Below are 20,108 nucleotides of genomic sequence, written 5' to 3'. Positions count from 1 at the left end.
TACTTGTACCGTACAAGAAGCGGATCTATTAATTTTGTAAGTGGAAATATCATCATCCATTATGTCTTCCTTAAAATTTTGTTGTAGGCCTCCTTGAAAATAATTGTCTAGCTCCGTATCAGTTAACTTTCAAAAGTATATCCTTCAAAATACTCCGTATAACTTACTGTATAACATGGTATTTAAAAAAAAAAAATATAGTGTTTTATGTGTAATAAATTTATCAAATTAACGTGTATAGCTTCACTGTGTGTATCTTACTAACAAGGCACAGATCTGTCCTTAGCATAAGAGTAAGAGTAAAGCAACAAATTAAAAGAAGGTTTTTTAAAGCAACATTGTATCTATTGAAATTGAAATAAAAACGTTCACTAACACAAAAAATAGTAACCCATAATGAGTATGTATAAGATTATTTCGATTTATTTATAATCCAAGTAGTGGAAAATGTCGTCTGGAAAATGATTGCTTCTTGTAGTGAGCGAAGGCTATTATTCATTTATTACGAGTAGAAATTAAGTATAAACTATTTGGAATTACGGACGTAAATTTAGATGCCAAATAATCAAACCCATTAATTTAATATTCATATGTATTATAAAATGTACATATAAAATCGATTATGACAAGTGTTCACTAATTCACTATCTCATGATGATATATACGAAGTCGATACGAGTATGATGCATTACTTAATAAATTACATATACAAGTAAAAGATAATATGGAAACTTTATACCCATATATACTCCGTATTATTCTGTCAAAATTCAATCAAAAGCAGTATTATTACATTAGTTGCAAGCTGATTTTTTTGTTATACAAACCTAGAGAGAACAACTTCATAAATTAAAACTGCCTAAATTAGTATATGAGATAAAAAGTTAGACCAACGACTATAAAATATTAACCGAACTAAACTATAGAAAAGTGATCATAACTAATTAATATGGAATTTCAAAACATTTACGGTAAACCTGAAAAAAAGTTATTCTCAAAAGATCGAGTGATTAAGGGAAAATAAGATAAGAGAGTGACAAACACAACAATTTCTTGAATGAATATATTTTTATTATGGAAATGCACCTTAGAAATTAATATGCAACTTGTTAATGATTATTGAAATTGAAACTGCTAAAGTGGTGTTCATTTCAGTATTATTATTAATTAATTAATTTTTATTATTATTATTATTTAATTATTATTAATTATTATTATTATTAATTTTAACCTTATATACTAAAAGTGGTGGCAAATTGTGTAGTTTTAGTTGTTTTTTATTGTAGTTTTGCTTTTGCGTTCACATTATAACCAGTCCCTCAACTTCGCATATATTTTCACAATAGTCCCTCAAGTTTACACTTTTTAAGAGGTCAAAAGGTGTAAACATATAATTTAATTAAAATATAATAAACTAATTCCATCCGAATTTATAACGGGCCCTTCTTCTCGCTGGGTGTGAGTTACATTTTTCAGAGACCACCGTTCAGCTCGAAAAAATATTCCGAACCCACGGGACTAACTATACGCGAAACGGACACTTCTCAAAAAAACGCTAAACACAACGACAACCCGTATCTTCCCGCTCGGCACGAGTTAAATTTTTCCGACGGCAACGTCAGACTCGAAATAATTTTATGAACAAAACGAAACTAACCACGTTTGAAACGGGCACTTTTTAAAAAACGCTAAACACAACGACAGCCCGTATCTTCCTCCTCGACGCGAGTTAAATTTTTCCGACAGCACCATTAGTCTCGAAATAATGTTATCAACAAAACGAAACTAACTACGTTCGAAACGGATACTTTTAAAAAACACTGAAGACGACACCTATAGCGGCGCTTAACAGACGGCCCGTGGCCGAAAGCCCCCGCCGCAACGCGCGGACCGGTCCGAACTAGTTCTGTACTATTGATATAATTGATTGTCTTCTTGGGTTTGAAATATTTTTGCCGAACTAAACCAATTAAAAAAATCAATTATATATGTTTCCTAATCTAATTATTAATATTAAAAATTTCATGAATATCATAATAAGTGTTATATCAGACTTTTCAGTTTAGTAAAATCAACAATGTTTGAAACAATTATCGAATCGAAAACCAGTTATCAAATTCATTTTCAGTTCAAATCTAAATCGAAACCATTTAAAGATTCAATCTAGTTTTAAGCCGTTTTCGATTAGGTTTCGTTGTCAAAGTAAACAGTTTAAAACCAAATATTGATGAACTACGACTACAAATAATCTTGAAATAACTACAAGTTATGCAAGTAGGGTTTGGGTCAACAGGTTGATATAAAATCGCCCACCCAGAAACAGATTAATTATAATTTTGATTCTTTTACTGAATAAATTGCGAGTCCGGGTCAGATAGTGTTGATACAGACCAAAAGCTCCTTCAATACAGACCAAATTTCAGATCAAAACTTGGAGCCACCAACTCAAAAGATATTTAACTTAAAGATGCCCAGTCTGGATATGGGCACTCATATACCCAATCGGGCCCACTATACCGCACACAATGAAGCCATAACCCTTCTTCACTGCCATCATATCTGAAATGAAGAAACGGACATAAAAAATTAAATAAATAAAAAGATTGAATGGTTATACAGTATGGAGTTGTATAAGTTAATTACCCAATAGGAGCCAAGTTTGGGCAATTTGTGCACATTGGATCAATGTCAAAATCTTCAACAGAGTCTTCAGGTTGACTATTGTGATTATCTTCAGAGTTGACTTTCAAAGAATGGTTTGATGATTTGACTGCGTTTTTATGAGCGGTATACCCTCTCCTAGAGCCGTTATCGATACGATCGGTGAGGTAGAGTGTGTCATTGGCTATTGGGTGACCCGTGGATTGCAGGTGTACACGAATCTATATGCAAATTGAGGTGACCGGATCAAAGTCCAATATTTGTGAAATTGCAACCAAAATCAAGGGTAAATGGCATGCAAAGTGACAAACTTATGTAACTCTAATAAAGATAATGTATACAAGGGTTTATATCGCCCCAAAAAATAGTTTTTTTGGACAGTTGCAATAATACATACATTTTCTACCAACAAAGTGATTTTTTATCATTTGAAGCATTAGACACCAAAAAAGTCCTGTCTAACATTCATGATGAATCATTATACCTTAAAATTCAAAATATAAAATCGAAATGTATTAAAAGAAGAGATGGCTAAAACTAATAAAAAAGAAGTCGGTACTCAACATGAGGGATTCGGTAAAGTTGAGTACCATTTTGTGCCATTTAACGTATAATCGATAAGAACGATCGGATGCATTTCTTACTTGATGAGTTCTTCCGGTGATCGGATGACATGATACGATACTAAATTTCCCATTTGTACAAATTCTAGTAAATTTTGTACATGCAGCCTTCCCATTCGAGGTACTATTGCCTTTCTCATCCACATTCTCTGCCTGCATATGAAACAGAACCCACTAAATACAACCGCAAATCCGACACTAAAAAAGGTACAAACTCTATACAAGAGATCAACTTTAAACCGTTTACTTATGAATTCATCGACTGAGCAAAGAATTAGATACATACTGGCTATAAAGACAATTGGTCATATGGGAAGGATTCCAAAGTGTATTTTTAATGCATAGTACCTACTGAATACAAGATTTAACTACTAAACCCAACCCAACCCAACCCACCCACCCACCCACCACATTTTGATCCTAACCAGTTTTGACCCATTAAACAAACTGCTTGACATGCCCATCTAGCCACCTCTATTTTGTGCATCAAGAGGCATGGTAGTTTTAGTCTCCAAAATAAGTATAGATACAAGTCTTTTACCTCTACTGTACTCCTTCCTTCTCGGGCATTGAAATTTACCCTCAAATTGACAACTTGCTGGATCACAAAGTAAAAAAAAAAAACCATCAATAGCTAGAAGGTTATCATTAGCTATTCGAGAAAGAAAAATGTATTCATCTCTTAAACAAATATATACCTCCTCCTCAGGAAATTCCCCTACAACTTTTGCAATATACTGTTTCTGCACCACTCCAGTTTCAATCTGAAGTAAATCATAGTACCAACAGTAAGGTATATTGCAAAATGGTATGTTATCAATGCGTTGATTTAGCTTAAACATGTAAAACGCAAACGTAACGAGTTAGATGGTTTAATCGGGTCAAAAGTCACCCAAAGTGTAATTTTAATGCATAATGTTTCCTAAAACATATTATTCAAAGTATCAAAACCAAATTCACACACTAATCAGTTTATAGAATAAAAAAAGAATTAGACAAAAAGTGTTTACGTTCAAACCCAACCCATACCAAAGTGTAGCTTTGACGCACGATCCATATTCACCACGTGATGAAAGGAAAATAAGAGTAAAATAGTAGTTTAACTGAACTTCATTTGTAACTTAATACCAGAGAAAAGAACATTAGTATTACCTGTTGCCTAAAAATATCAGCCTGAGAAGCACTTCTAGCAAGAATAAGAAGTCCTGAGACCAATCGATCTAGCCGGTGAATAGCTTATATATCGCTAAGAAATATACTTGAATTTAAATGTAATAAAACAAAAAAAGCAGAACCAAAAAGGTTTGTAGGTTGGTAATTTGTTAAAAAAAACCAGGTGGATACGAAATAGAGGTGCCAAGTCATGTTCTGCCTGAAGAATCCCAACAACCGTGTTCTTACGATATTGACCACACGGATGTACCTGTAAAAAAGAGACAATTTCGTTATGACCAACATAAAGCTCGCTGTATTAAATACAAAAAAAAATGAGTTATTCAATAACAATACTATCATATGATATATCTAGTTCACATGTGTATTGCAATTAAGAATGTATGAAAGAATAAGAAGCTCACACTTTCAACTTACTGGAACTGATGCAGGCTTACAAACTGTAACAACGTCTTCTCCATTGTGTAGAACTGTAATATCGAACGCCATCACTGGTGGTTCATGCCTACATCCTTCCATTTAAAATTAACGGCTTGATTTCATAGTTGTAGTCAAAACTAGAAAGTCAAACTAAGACTGTGGCCTTATTTATGAATAGTTTGAAAACGAGACAGTAAATAGAACACATTACACACCTATGTAAGAAGTGACTAATCTTTTGTGATGACTGGACTCTGTATGAAACAGGTACCGTCTTTCCATCTACCTGTATTCGGCCAGACTTAACAGCAGAATCCTACACATTTCAACAAAATTAAAATAGAGCAAAATGATAACTTTATTAGCATAACTAGTTCTTGAGTAAACGTAATACTTGAATCATGCAACTTATTTCCCTAGGGTTATTTATACTGCTCCAAGGGGCCAGAGCATCTACTGGGCAACTCTTGAGTGTCATCCAAATGTAAGAAACGTAATTTCCAAAAACAAACGCGCATCAAGATCCCGTTCAATTAGCTGTCTTGGCATTATATGGAGGCAATATTTTTCGACTATATACCTACCGTTCAAGTTAAATCAATGACTTCTTGCAAGATGCAAGACAATGTTGCATACAAGGATACTCTCGACAACTTTCACATTTGAGAAACCTTGACCACGTAGTTCACCTAACATAACCTACTGATCCTTCTTATTACAAAGCAATAAACTTTCTGATACTCGTGATCAAACTACAAATAACACAAAATATGTGCTAAGCAAGATGCTATGATTCTTACTTCCTCCGTCCCAATTCTATAGTCCAGTATTGGGACGAAGGGAGTATTAATTTAGAATTAATTAGTTACCGTTATTGTAAATCAGTACAATTAACATGCTGAGCTCATAAATGCAGCTATAAAATTGGTTAATTGCAGATGCTAATACAGCATAATAATATTTTCACAATTTGATTATTCTTACATAATAATCACGGTTTCGACCTTTGAATTCGTCAGCAAACAGATCTACAATCGTCTTCCCTGCCCATCGATTCTTAGCCTGTGAAACAAATTATAGCAATTTTATTATCTCAATTAGAGTTTTTAATATATAACTGCACAATAAAAATAAATCAGTGTAGATATAAGAAGCGTGTGTACATACATGAGAAATGAATTCGAAGTAGTAGGGTTTAACATAACGAATACCTGAAATTGTTTAAGATTTAATTTAAGATGATACAATAAAATTCGAAGCTATGAGCTATATTATATATTATAATTTAAATTTAAATGGTTTACCGTTACGGAAGATATAATCATGACGCTCCGGTGGATTCGCCGGAGTTTGCCAAACGATTTCCATGTTTTCTCTGTTTCTCTTCATTTGATGATAAAAGCTCTATTTTCTTCAGGTTTTACCGATGATGATTCACTTGGGCCGGGTTCTTGAACAGTTTTGAACCTTCTATTGGGCCTTACTGGGCCTTGTTTGAGGCCCAGCTCATGTATGCATCTATTATTTTTTCATACACGAACAACTACAAGTTAATTTATGAACATACACGACCTCAATACCATTAGCTTAATACCTCTTTGGTGTATGCGTCTATTATTTGTTATTACGAAGTAGTTGTAATTGTACTGTCTATATGCAATAAATCAGTGTTATAAACAACGTTTGTTGCGCCCGTTGTGACGTTTTGGTGACTAGCCCGTTTCGACCCCGTCCCGTCGGCTAATAAATCGGTCAAAGGTCAAAAGTTGGGTCAAATGCAAGAAAGGTTAGGTCAACGCCGGTCAAAGGTCCAAAATTCCATTAAAATTGGTCGAAATTCGGTCAAATCAATCAAAATTGACGTACTTTAGTGTTAAAGTAATTTTTTTTTATATATATATATTAACGATAATAGTGATTATATGTACAAACTGGTTAACGAATATTTTTTGGCTTTAAAATATGTGTATATATATATACTTAAATATATAAATAAAAGTCAACGTCAGTCTCGACCTCCGTCTCCACGTTTTAAGGTCCGACTGTCTCAACCCCGTTTCGCATCTTTTCCAGCCTTGTCTGTATGTGAGTCGGTGGTGAGAAAAACCGAACCAAATATTGGAAAGTCGAGAAAACTGATTCAAATTTCTAAACCAAACTGATCGGTTCGATTATGGTTTTTGCTCATAACTCTAGTTGAATGGCGCAGTCGGGGTATAATAGGCATGCATATAATTGGTTGATATTGGGAGTAGATGGTTCGCATGACCGAACCAAAATATTATATTTGTCACCATTTACTGGACTAGTTATGACCTGATAACATAATATCTTAACCGTCAAAGTGCAAATATATCCGTCACAAAATGAACAAACAAACAAGAGATGTACATAAACAGAGTTGCTAAAAACAGATAAAGCTACCATTCAACATAATCAATGGTAAAACATACCTACGATCAACTCATCAACATAGATAACTGACTACAAAAAGAACGCTCAAAACACCACTTAACCGAATCTAAAGCTTCTTGAATACCCTCTCAGCAGCATCTATCGTTCGTTGAATATCCTCTGGCGTATGCTTCAACCCGGTAAACCCGGCCTCAAACTGTGAAGGAGCCAAATAAACACCTTCTTCCAACATTCCTCTATAAAACTTACCAAACTTACCCGTATCACTCTTTTTAGCATCCTCGAAATTATAAATCGGACCATCAGTGAAAAAGAACCCGAACATACCACTTATATGTCCTCCGCAAATCGCATGTCCCGCTTTCTTTCCTACATCCAAAATACCTCCAATAAGTTGGCCGGTAATTTTGTCCAAATATTCGTAACTCCCCGCTTCTTGAAGCCGCTTTAAAGTGTGAATTCCCGCAGTCATAGCAAGCGGGTTCCCACTTAAAGTCCCCGCTTGGTACATGGGGCCCGCCGGGGCCACCATCTCCATTATCTCTCTCCGACCACCATAAGCCCCCACCGGAAGCCCACCACCGATAATCTTCCCTAGCGTCGTTAGATCAGGAGTTATACCATAATACTCCTGGGCCCCACCGTACGCTATACGAAAACCCGTCATGACTTCATCAAATATAAGAAGGGCGTCGTGTTCCTTCGTGATCTTTTGAAGCAAATTCAAGAACTCGGGTTTTGGTGTGATGAAGCCCGAGTTTCCGACTACGGGTTCAAGTATCACTGCGGCAATTTCGCCTTTGTGGGCGTTGAAAAGGCTTTCGACTGTTTCAATGTCGTTGTAGGGAGACGTTAGGGTATCTGATGTGGCGGATTTTGGGACACCTGGCGAATCGGGAAGCCCGAGAGTGGCGACCCCACTACCGGCTTTCACGAGAAACGCGTCCGCATGGCCGTGGTAACAACCCTCGAATTTTATTATTTTTGTTTTTCCGGTAAATGCACGGGCCAAACGAAGTACACCCATGCATGCTTCGGTTCCCGAATTGACAAACCGAACCATTTCTATACTGGGGACCGCCGATACGACCATTTTAGCTAGTACGTTTTCTAGAAGGCAGGGTGCACCGAAACTTGTTCCTTTTTTCATTGTTTCCGCCAAGGCTGCAAGTACCTGTAACTCATTCTTTTAGAAAAACTCGATTTGCAGTTTATAATATAATTAAATAAAAGATTTTTTTTATTAAACAATAATGATGGTCAAGTGATGTAGAGGGATAAGAGAAACATGGATATAAAGATAGAGGATGATAATAAAACCTCATCATCTGCGTGGCCAATAATTGCGGGTCCCCATGAACCCACGTAATCGATATACTCATTCCCATCAATGTCCCACATATGAGAACCTTTTACTGAATCAATAATAATAGGCTGCCCACCAACAGATTTGAAAGCACGAACGGGCGAATTAACACCTCCTGGCATCAACTCCTGCCAACAGAAAACGCAAAAAGAAAATGAATCACAACTAAACCCTCAAAGTAACAGTTTTTCATATGAATGCATACAGCTTTAAACCTTTGTATGATTTTAACTTACTATTGTATGCATGGAACATACAAAAGCACGTCAATTATGTAGCCAAAACACGTAAAGAACATACAATGGACAGTTTGAAACTTTAATACATACAATATGAGGCTTTGAATTTAGATACATATAATAGTATAAGGTGTAAAGTTATAGATTACCAAACTATAAACCCTTTTTACATGGTTATAAAAACCCCGATTAATCTTTTTTAAAAGAAGGCCAGTTAAATGTTCCCAGTAGACTTATAAAACTACACAGCAACCCGTTTTACATATAATAAACTATACTCATGGTAAGTAACAGTTTTGTTGAGATAAGCAGGCAGCATATTGAGTATTTCACATAATGCTTGCTACGTGAAACAGACTCTAGAGGATATGACTGAATCGTTCAAACTTTATTATCATAAACAGCAAAAACTAGTGTTGTAGTTATAAGATACCAAAGTAGATGATCGATCATTCCATAATAAGAATAATAACTGCACCAGTATCCCCATCCCTAGTGTAAAAATTGAGAAGAAAAATAATGAGGGCATCAAAATAATAGTGTTATCATACTTCACGAGTTGAATTTACACACATGTTTATAAGTTGTTTATTAGGCATGTAAGCTATTACCATCACAAATTGGTACATTGTCAGTTGTCATGTATTGCACACATATATTCTTGTTACCAATACTTAACAGTTAAATTCCTCAAATTATCATTATTTTTGTCCTTACTAACATAATAATAAAATTAAAATATTTATAAGAGATATAAACACATCTTCACCTCCCTAGCTAGGTATCAAAGAGTTGAATTCCCTTTTGTCAGAGACATCACTTTGCAAATCAACTAATAAACATTATTCTTCAAATCCTTAATCTGCCTAATGATATAGAAAGCAATATAATTATCATATCGAATACAAAATTACTAAATCATTAATGCAACACCCGCACTTTATCTTATTTGCTAATCACTTAATCTACAATGCTAAAGAACATCATTCTAAAAGAACAAAATCTGACAATCAATTCTGATTACCATATTGCTAATGAGCATTGCATTTCAAAACTACTATCAATCCAACTACATAGCAATAAAATTATATTAGATTAAATATAGAGTTACAATTAATTACAAACGTATCACCTATACAAGCAAACAAATTGCTAATTAACACAATATAAATATCACAATTAATCAACCAAATCATCAAAAATAATAAAAAATCAACTAACAACAGATTTAACTGAATATTAATCTATAAACACTCATATATAGAGAAGAATTAACAGAAACCTTAGCAGCGTTGAAAGCTTCTTCGGATTTTTGAAGAGTAAACGTTTGTTTCTTGTGGTCAACGGAAACGGTCATCTTAACGGAAGATAAACAGCAACGAGTTGATGATGATGATGATGATGATGATGATGATGATGGAGTTGATGTAAGAGTAGTAACAGGTGTTGTGTGTGTGAATTTTGATAACCCTAATATCCCCGCCATTCTTTCAAATCTGTGAGTTTTTGTGTGTGTGACTTTCGTGTTTTTTCAAGAACAAATGAAGATAAGAAAAACGCAGAGATCTATCTATATATCTACACGCCCAATTTCCAATTTCCCTTCATTTTAATTGACTTCATGTAAAATATTTATTGACCGGTGAAATCACGGGTTTGTTTAAACGAAACAATTTAATGACATGTTTTAGATATTAAGTGAATGTAAATGCTAAAGTCATTTATTTTAATGACCCGTGGAACCATGGAGTCGACTAAGAAACTTGTCGTTTTTACAAATATATAGAGACATGTATTTTCGCATACGTATGTAATGTTGTTAATGTCGTAAATAGATTTCATATTTGAATATTGATAATATGATAATTATAATTATAATTATAATTATTATAATAAAAATATATAATAATAATAATAAAGTTTGCTCAGTATTTATATTTTTAATAATAATTATTAGTAATAATAAATGTTTTTTGAAATTTTTTTAGAAAATTAAAATACAATTATTATATAAAGTTGTACAATATGCTTTAAAATTTGTAAATGTGTTCATTGGTTGTTCTGTAGAAGATTGTATAATTTGTTTTAAAGTTTGTAAATATGGTCATGTGAGTGTTTTATTATAAGATTGTACAAAATGTTTCAAATATTGTATACGTGATCATGGTATGTTTTACCATAAGATTGTACATAATGTTTTAAATATTGTACAGACAGTCATGGGGGTGTTTTATTTTCTTTCCATAATAATCGTAAAATTTATTTTTATCTTATATGTTTTTTTGGCATTATCGTTTTTTTAATATTTAACTAATTAAGTAGGATTTAATAAAATTAATATATAAAATTTCAATGACATCATCATTTATGAAATTAAAATGTAATTAACTAAATGATGACATCATCATTTTTGAGGTTTATTAGACTATATAGATTAGTAACTCTCTCAAATAATTTATTTTGAAATGTCACAAAATTAATTGTCTAACGTTTATCTATATTTCCACTAAAATCCTATAATGATGATGTCATTATTAGGCTAATTCATTTGTTAAAAAAAAATCTAAGTCCTTAATTTGATGTCATTAATTAATTAATTAATTAAGAATTAAATTAAAATCCTTTATAAGCATCTTTAAATTAAAAGACACACTTCTTCTTTATCCAAATCAAAGAAACCCTAGAAAATCCAAAAAACCATGAATATGTTACTACGAATTAAGTTTCAATATATGATCGCTCATGAAGTCAAAAACAGAAATAGCAAAACCCTAACACAAACAAAATCGCATCAGATTCATAGATCTGCGATGGTGGTGACAGCGGCTTGGTAGCAGGAACCTTACTCGTCGAATAAACCACCGCCACCGCGATGGAAGGAGATAATTAACACGAAGATATCACATTTTTAAATTCATCATACAAGCAATTGGGTGTATTCATCTAATTGCAGAGCAAATTGTAGACAAAGCATGAATGAATCCGACAAGAGATAGCAATTGGGTGTCTAATGTATTGCGTGATGTTTCTTTTTTTTTTTTTTGCAGCCTGAAATTATGCAGTGAGTTGAGAAAGATTTGATGTTTATCATTGGGAAAGCCTGAAAATCTTGAATGAATATGTCAAGAAAATTATTCGGCTCATCGCATATGATTATAGGTATATACTCTTCATCAACTCACTAGTTCTAATATAGATGTTGTTAAGGAACGATTCATCCTGTTTTGAGCAATTTATATGCACTATTCTTATGTAAGTTTTTGTATGAAATTTAAAATACATTTAGCTGCGTTTTATTGAGATGTCAATTTTTGCAAGTTTCTATAAGATATCTCATTGATTTTAGTTTGAGTTAAGATGTCTCTGTTATTAAAGTTTCTCATACTCCAATTTGTGTAAGGAAGTTTTCAATTGTGAATGAGTTCATTTGAAAACCACTTCCTTCTTTTTTGGCGAAAAACGAGAAACTTACATAAAACGAAAGAAGGTTCATCAACAATGAAACCTCTTTTAAACATACAAACCAAGAAACCCGAGCACAACTAAATAATAATGTTGGTGAATCTACAGGTTTAAGTAATGTAAAACAGTATCTGAAAAACAGTATTCAGAAAAATAGTTCATTTGCATTTAACCACGAGATTTCAATAAGCACAACCCAAATGTTGCAAAATGTACATACATCCGTGAGCACTTGAATACTAGCATAAAGACTTGATAGTATACGCTACACTTATCCTTTACCCCATAAAACGTATACACTTGTTCGAGTGTACATAAAGTTCAGAGTAAATGCACCACAGTTATAGTAGGGTGAGGTTTGCCTAACCTAACGGATCCGTCCATCTAATTTGTGCTTACCCGAAGGTAATTAATGTATTCAAGCTAGCGGCTTTGTGAACAATAACTCACACGTATAATAGTACTCGTGTCAAAAGTAAAAGCATTTGAAAAATGTAAGTATAACCAGCGTGTATTCTCATCCCAGAAAATATGTAAAAAGTGGGACTGTAGACTCACCTTAGAAAAGCTCTGTAAGTAAAGTAAGCAAAAACAGCTTGTACGGTTTACAGCCGAGTAATGCAACCTAGATATTCGTATTTAGGTTGGTCAATAGTTATATTATATAGCGTAAGTTATCCTATTGCTCAGACCGACGCGTTTCAATGTAAAAGTCAACACATAGTCAACTAGTTCATGCAAGTCAACAAAAGTCAACCAATGTCAAACAAAAGTCAAACTTGGTCAAAGTGGTCAACCAATGTCAGCACATCAGTAGGTTCATGTCAATGTTGGTCAAAGTAGTCAAACTTGGTTCATGTCATTCATTTCAGTTTTCAGTTTCAAGTTTCATCGATTTCTGGGTTCGTTGTCATACCGCATGTTAAGTAGTGTGCACTAAGGACACGTATGCACAAATGACTAACAAGTTCCACTCATGTCATGTAAATACTCAGTAGTCAACCTATAACCATTCATGAGTTCAAAATCATATCCTTAGCATGAAACACATAATCGCATTTACGAAACACGTTGCACGAAATCAGTTTCAATCTGCGCATCAAACTCAAATGGGTATAACTGGAGCTAGGAGCATGAAAATCAAGCAAGGTCAGTGGCTAAATTTCAAGGATAAGTCAAACTAACACATATCAAAATATGAGGTGATTTAATTTAGCCAATTGGTACAGTTTACTCCGACATATCAAGCATTATGTTTCAGTCCAAATCAGTAGTTATCAAAACTTTGGCCTCATTGTGCATAATGTATCAGGTTTCGAGGTTTGATATAAACTAGACTTTGGTCACATATCATATAAAGTACAAATATCCAGAAGCTCAAGTTATCAAATAATTCACAAGTCAACTTATAGAGCTAAAGGTGCATACATAGCATATTCGGACAAAATTCAGGTTATCATTTTGATACGCACATTACACAAGCTATACAAGTCCAACCATTACAAGGCCTAGATGAAAAGTCATATAAAATATATGAGTTTTACATAAATGCAAAGACTTGATGCATTAACACATTTCAAATTGCTTTTAGAATCAGTTTTAGGCTACCGAGCAAACTAGTTTTATCAAAAATATTCATTTAGGCATAACATGAGCTTTATAACTCCAAATAGCATGATATCCTAGTCTAAACTGAAAGTTTTTAAATTATCTACACAATGGAAATCAGTTCATAACTCAATTCAACACCCATTTGTCCAGATTTCGGATCAATCACAGATTTGACAACAAAACTTCATTTAATCATAACTCGCACATCCGGTAATGAAAATACACAATTCCAAAGCCTAAAGTTATTAATTTTTTGAGAGGATTCTGAATATGTAATACTCCATCCGTTCCGCCACAAGTGTCCACATTTCTATTTTGGGATGTCCCATTACAAGTGTCCACTTGGTATTTCAACCAATGGGAAGAGGTTATTCTGGAGAGAGAAGATTTCTGATTGGTGGAGAATGAAGTTAGTGGGATTTCCTAAAATTGTGTGTAAAAAGTAAGTGGACACTTGTAATGGGACGGAGGTAGTAATATTTAACATTCATCAAAGTCAAGTTTCTGTAATCATGCAAAACAAATTCGGGTTTAAACCTAATCACATCAAACGGACAAATTAACGCAAGCAATTTACATGTACGCGTATAGACTTGAGCAATTGACATCATACACTATGTAATCACATCAAAATCAGATTTTTAAAATTTAGGGTTCATAGAATTATACTTTTGATCAAAGAATTACTTATATCAACGTGTAGCTATCGATGCGAATTACAATCTTTATGTTGAAGGTTTAATCTAAAAGTTAAAAATTGATGGTGATAGGGTTGTGGTGATGGTCGACGAACAGGCAGAGAGGGAGAGGGATATCTGGCGACTGAAACAAGTTTAGGTTTAGAATATTATGACTAGTGGTGTTTACTAGCTAGTTATATTTAGACCCTAATCCACACACTAGTTAATTAGCAAGCCCAAAACAAGAAATAATGGGGTGGACATGGGGTGGTCGGCCGAATGGGGCCCAAGAGGGGTGTCTGGGCTCTCGTTGTCCAATACCGTGTATTCTTGGTCTGTTTCAAGTGCCGTTTAAACGTACCGAAGTCCCGGAACTCTAAACCGATTGTTAAAACGCAACCAATAAGTTTAATTTATTAAAACACTAAATAAATTAAATATTTTTCAAAGTTAATAATTATTAAAGTAAATCCGAGAGTTTCGTTACTTGAAAAGTAATTTTTTCAATTATTCAAACCGTTCCGTTTTAATCGTATTTAATTAATTGAAATAAGTATATCAATTAATATTAACCCATATTCATTCAAGTAACCCACCAAGGATCAAGTATGCATTTATTACATCTAAACACATATAAAGTCAAGTAATCGCCGTTAAAATACTTAACAGACAGTTAACGGAAGTGACAGAAAAAGTTGTGTTGTTACAGGTTAAGTTCCCTGGGTAATATCAAACTGATGTTAAAAAAAATTAAAATTTTACATACATAATAATATTCAAATTTAATACATATGTAAAGTTTGATACTTTTTCTACCCTTAAATGTCTAAGACTTGGAGAGTGATGAAGTGATCATCTTATTTTAATTAATGGTTGCTTTTGTAACAAAAATATAGTACATGTTGTAATTTAGTAGTCAGTAACTACTTTGATAGCCTATATTATATAAGATTAGAAACTTCTGTACTATACAAAGCTTAGAAAATGAATGGAGAATAAGAGTAACACTTATGTTTGAGAAATAATGGGGTACATAATTTGCTTACACTAGATGGATATTTATACTACAATACAAATGCTATATGCGTTCAATTTTCAATGAGGAATAGTAAAAAGATATGGAGTGATATAATTGATCATTCAAATCTTGAACTTTAGAGGACACATATCTTGACTTTTAGGATACTTGTATATTCAAGATATTATAACACTCCCCCTTGAATGACAATTTTATTATAGAGTAACCATTACTGCCTCGTTAAAAACCTTGCTAAAGAAAACCCAGTGGGAAAAAAACTTTAGCTAAGGGAAAAAGAGTGCAGCATAGAGTTGACTCCCCCTCAAGTAGACATCGCTTCAGCTGTTACATCTTTTGAACATGTCTCATGCCAATGTTATGAATGTGTGTTCTGAAAATAGCAGTTGGAAGTGCTTTGGTGAAAAGATCAGCAGAGTTTTTGCTGGATTGAACATATCTCATTTCAATCTGGTTGTCCTTAATGAGATTTTGAGTGTATCAGAAGAATCTAGGAGGTATGTGTTTTGTTCGGTCACTTTTGATATACCCTTCTTTCATCTGTGCTATGCAAGCTGCATTATCTTCATAGATAGTTGTTGGACTTTTATCGCGTTCTAGTCCACAAGAATCAGTAATGAGTTGTGTCATTGATCTCAACCAAAAACATTCCCGAGTAGCTTCATGTAATGCAATCACTTCGGCATGATTTGATGATGTTGCAACAAGTGTTTGTTTTTTAGAACGCCATGATATTGCAGTACCTCCATTTAGGAATACATATCCATTTTGAGATTTAGCTTTATGTGGATCAGATAAATAACTGCATCTGCATAACCAATCAAATCTTGTTTTGATTCGTTAGAATAAAATAATCCTAAATCAGTAGTTCCTCGAAGGTATCGAAATATGCGTTTGATCTCATTCCGGTGTCTTTTGGTAGGGCTGTGAGCTGAACTTTGCCAACAAATTAACTGCAAAATAAATGTCAGTTCTTGTACAATTTGTAAGATATATAAGAGCCTCAATTTCACTAAGATATGGAACTTCTAATCCAAGAAAATCTTCACGGGGACGAAATTGATCTGTGTCAATATTTAGTGATCTAACAACCATATGAGTACTTAATAATTTTGTCTTGTCCATATTAAAATGTTTTAAAATCTATTCGGTATAAGTTGTTTGATATACAAGTAGGTCATTAGACATATGCTCAATTTGTAAACCAACGTAATACTTGTTTTTTTCATTTAAAAATCTTTCTTTAGAAGTTAAATGGATTTATAGATTTCTTTATTTAAGATAATTGACATAAATAACTACCATCACATATCCGAACATTTTTTTTTTCTTAATAAAAAAAATGTGCAAATAAGATTATTTGTATACCCTTTTCTTATCAAGTAATCAATTAATCAGTTATACCATTGTATCAACCCATATAAAAATCTTTGTGATTTAATGGAATACAATTCCTTGAGTTTTGCATTAGATGCTTCTGATACCTTAAACCCTTCATGTATATATCACTATCAAGTGATTCATATAGATAAGCAGTAACAACATCCATGAGATGCATTTCTAAATTTTTAAAAAAACTGCCAAGCTGATTAAGTATCTAAAAGTAATTTCATCCATTACAGGATGATAAGTTTTCCTCATAATCCATTCATGGTTTTTTAAGTCTAGCCTTTCCATGTAACTTCATTTTTCTCATTTCTTTTTTCAAATAAAAACTCATTTGTACCCCATACGTTTCACATCTTTAAAAGTGAATAACGATTGATCCGAAAACTTTTCCTTTATTGAGCGATTCTAATTCAGCTCGTATTGCTCATTTTTATTGAGCTTAGTCATGTCTTATATTGACATTCAATGACAGATTTTGGTTCCAGATCATCATCTTTATTCATGATGTCATTGTAACATTATTTGAAAAATACTCATCAATATTTGTCATTTCATTTCGGTTCTATAATATTGCATATTTTATTGCAATTTATGTATTTTCATCATCAATATCCTCTGCAGAAGGAGTATTGATTTGTGGTTCCTTTTTGAACACTTTCTTTTACCTCATTATCAGCTGATTTTTCTTTTCGAGGATTTTTATCTTTGGAACCAATTGGTCCTGCACGTTTCAGACGTGGCAAAGACTCATGAGTGACATTATTGCCAGCTTTTGGAATTTCAATTCTAGCTGAAGCATTTACTGTTGGTATATATGATTTAGTCACTCCTTTTTGTATCTGTAAATGCATTGGGAAATTTATTCGCAAGTTCTTGCATATGCATTATTATTATTTTTTGAATTTTGTTTCGCATTCTTTTGTGCGAGTATCAAGATACCTTAATTGATGTTCACATCATGAAACATCATTTTCATTATTTTTTCATTTCTCCCCCTAATCTAGGGAACAATTTTTCATTAAAATGACAATCAGCAAAAATGTGTTGTAAAAACATCACCCGTCATGGATTCAATATATCTTATGATTGAAGATGTTTCATATCTAACATGTATTTCAATCCTTCTTTGAGGAACCATTTGTTGTGGTGGTGCAATTAAAAATACACTGCACAATCAAATGTTCTAAGATGAAAAATATTTAGCTCTCGACCAAAATTAAGTTGGTAATGGAGAATATTTATGACTTGCACTTGGTTTAATGCGAATTAATGTCGCATCATGTAAATTTACATATCCCCATATAAATTTTGAGAGTTTTGTACTCATTACCAATTGTCTAGTTATTATCTGCAAGCCTTTATCTATTGATTCAGTTAAACCAATTTTGTGTATGCACATGAGCAACTGGATGTTCAACAACAATCCCTGTAGACATATAATAATCATTAAATGCTTGAGATGTTAACTCACCAGCATTATCAAGTCTCATCCTTTTAATGGTGTAATCAGAATAATGTGTTCTCAATTTAATAATTTGTGCAAGAAACTTTGCAAATGCCATATTACGGCTTGATAACACATAAACATGAGACCATCCGCTAGATGCGTCTATTAGAACCATGAAATATCAAAATGGTCCACATGATGCATGAATTGGTCCATATTGAAATGTCCCGTTCATATTGATTATAAACGTTCCATATTAATTGATTTCGTCGCGAGGTTTTAACCTCTATATGAGACGTTTTTCAAAGACTGCATTCATTTTTAAAACAACCATAACCTTTATTTTATCTATAAAGGTTTAAAAAGCATTACGTAGATTATCAAATAATGATAATCTAAAATATACCGTTTACACACGACCATTACATAATGGTTTACAATAAGAATATATTACATCAAAAATAAGTTTCTTGAATGCAGTTTTTACATAAAATCATACAAGCATGGACTCTAAATCTTGTCCTTATTTTAGTATGCAACAACGGAAGCTCTTAATAATCACCCGAGAATAAACATGCTTAAAACGTCAACAAAAATGTTGGTGAGTTATAGGTTTAACCTATATATTATCAAATCATAATAATAGACCACAAGATTTCATATTTCAATATACATCCCATACATAGAGATAAAAATCATTCATATGGTGAACACCTGGTAACCGACATTAACAAGATGCATATAAGAATATCCCCTATCATTCCGTAAAATCCTTCGGACATGATAAAAACAACATCGAAGTACTAAAGCATCCGGTACTTTGAATGGGGTTCGTTAGGCCCAATAGATCTATCTTTAGGATTCGCGTCAATTAGTAGATCAGTTTACTAATTCTTAGGTTACCAAACAAAAGGGGCATATTCGGCTTCGATCATTCACTCATATAATGTAGTTTCATTTACTTGTGTCTATTTCGTAAAACGTTTATAAAACTGCATGTATTCTCATCCCAAAATATTAGTTTTTAAAAGTGGGACTATAACTCACTTTCACAGATTTTTACTTCGTCGGGAAGTAAGACTTGACCACTGGTCAATTCACGAACCTATAACAAATATGTACATATATATCAAAGTATGTTCAAAATATATTTACAACATTTTTAATATGTTTTAATGTTTTAAGTTTATTAAGTCAGATGTCCTCGTTAGTAACCTACAACTAGTTGTCCACAATTAGATGTACAGAAATAAATCGATATATATTATCTTGAATCAATCCACGACCCAGTGTATACACGTCTCAGGCTAGATCACAACTAAAAGTATATATATTTTTGGAATCAACCTCAACCCTGTATAGCTAACTCCAACATTACTGCATATAGAGTGTCTATGGTTGTTCCAAATAATATATATACATGGGTCGATATGATATGTCAAAACATTTGCATATGTGTCTATGGTATCCCAAGATTACATAATATATTAGAATACATGTATAATACAATATAAGTTAGCTAGGATATGATTTGTATAGAATTGTTACAATATTTCCCGTAGCTACAACAATAAAAAAATATCCAA

At 33.0% G+C, this 20,108-nt stretch overlaps 2 protein-coding genes across 2 annotated transcripts; both read right to left on the bottom strand.

Annotated features, from left to right (window-relative positions):
* Positions 1-2,263: 2,263 nt before the first annotated feature.
* LOC139894084 (RNA pseudouridine synthase 7) lies at positions 2,264-6,295 on the bottom strand. The gene is made up of 12 exons (XM_071877284.1): positions 6,182-6,295; positions 6,045-6,088; positions 5,862-5,939; positions 5,093-5,193; positions 4,875-4,962; positions 4,629-4,707; positions 4,437-4,519; positions 3,983-4,048; positions 3,826-3,882; positions 3,306-3,437; positions 2,644-2,882; positions 2,264-2,559 (listed from the first exon to the last, which is right to left on the bottom strand). The coding sequence occupies exons 1-12, from the start codon at positions 6,264-6,266 to the stop codon at positions 2,457-2,459; spliced, it is 1,155 nt and encodes a 384-aa protein (XP_071733385.1). The 5' UTR covers positions 6,267-6,295; the 3' UTR covers positions 2,264-2,456.
* A 1,103-nt stretch (positions 6,296-7,398) lies between these two features.
* Positions 7,399-10,481, bottom strand: LOC139894083 (glutamate-1-semialdehyde 2,1-aminomutase, chloroplastic-like). The gene is made up of 3 exons (XM_071877283.1): positions 10,180-10,481; positions 8,613-8,786; positions 7,399-8,466 (listed from the first exon to the last, which is right to left on the bottom strand). The coding sequence occupies exons 1-3, from the start codon at positions 10,381-10,383 to the stop codon at positions 7,399-7,401; spliced, it is 1,446 nt and encodes a 481-aa protein (XP_071733384.1). The 5' UTR covers positions 10,384-10,481.
* Between the last annotated feature and the right edge of the window lie 9,627 nt (positions 10,482-20,108).

The sequence above is a fragment of the Rutidosis leptorrhynchoides genome, chromosome 2 (genome assembly GCF_046630445.1).
Source record: "Rutidosis leptorrhynchoides isolate AG116_Rl617_1_P2 chromosome 2, CSIRO_AGI_Rlap_v1, whole genome shotgun sequence".
NCBI classification, from domain to species: domain Eukaryota; kingdom Viridiplantae; phylum Streptophyta; class Magnoliopsida; order Asterales; family Asteraceae; genus Rutidosis; species Rutidosis leptorrhynchoides.
The sequence above is the reverse complement of the archived record's forward strand: the minus strand, read 5'-3'. Positions and strand labels throughout refer to the sequence as shown.

Coding starts and splice junctions, on each gene's coding strand:
- LOC139894084 (XM_071877284.1), bottom strand. CDS start 6,266: ATGAAGAGAAACAGAGAAAACATGGAAATCGTTTGGCAAACTCCGGCG. Junction 4,963..5,092: donor ATTAGTCACTTCTTACATAG/GTGTGTAATGTG, acceptor GGAAGGATGTAG/GCATGAACCACCAGTGATGG. Junction 2,560..2,643: donor CCAAACTTGGCTCCTATTGG/GTAATTAACTTA, acceptor TCTTCATTTCAG/ATATGATGGCAGTGAAGAAG.
- LOC139894083 (XM_071877283.1), bottom strand. CDS start 10,383: ATGGCGGGGATATTAGGGTTATCAAAATTCACACACACAACACCTGTT. Junction 8,787..10,179: donor AAGCTTTCAACGCTGCTAAG/GTTTCTGTTAAT, acceptor TTCTGTTGGCAG/GAGTTGATGCCAGGAGGTGT. Junction 8,467..8,612: donor TTGGCCACGCAGATGATGAG/GTTTTATTATCA, acceptor AATGAGTTACAG/GTACTTGCAGCCTTGGCGGA.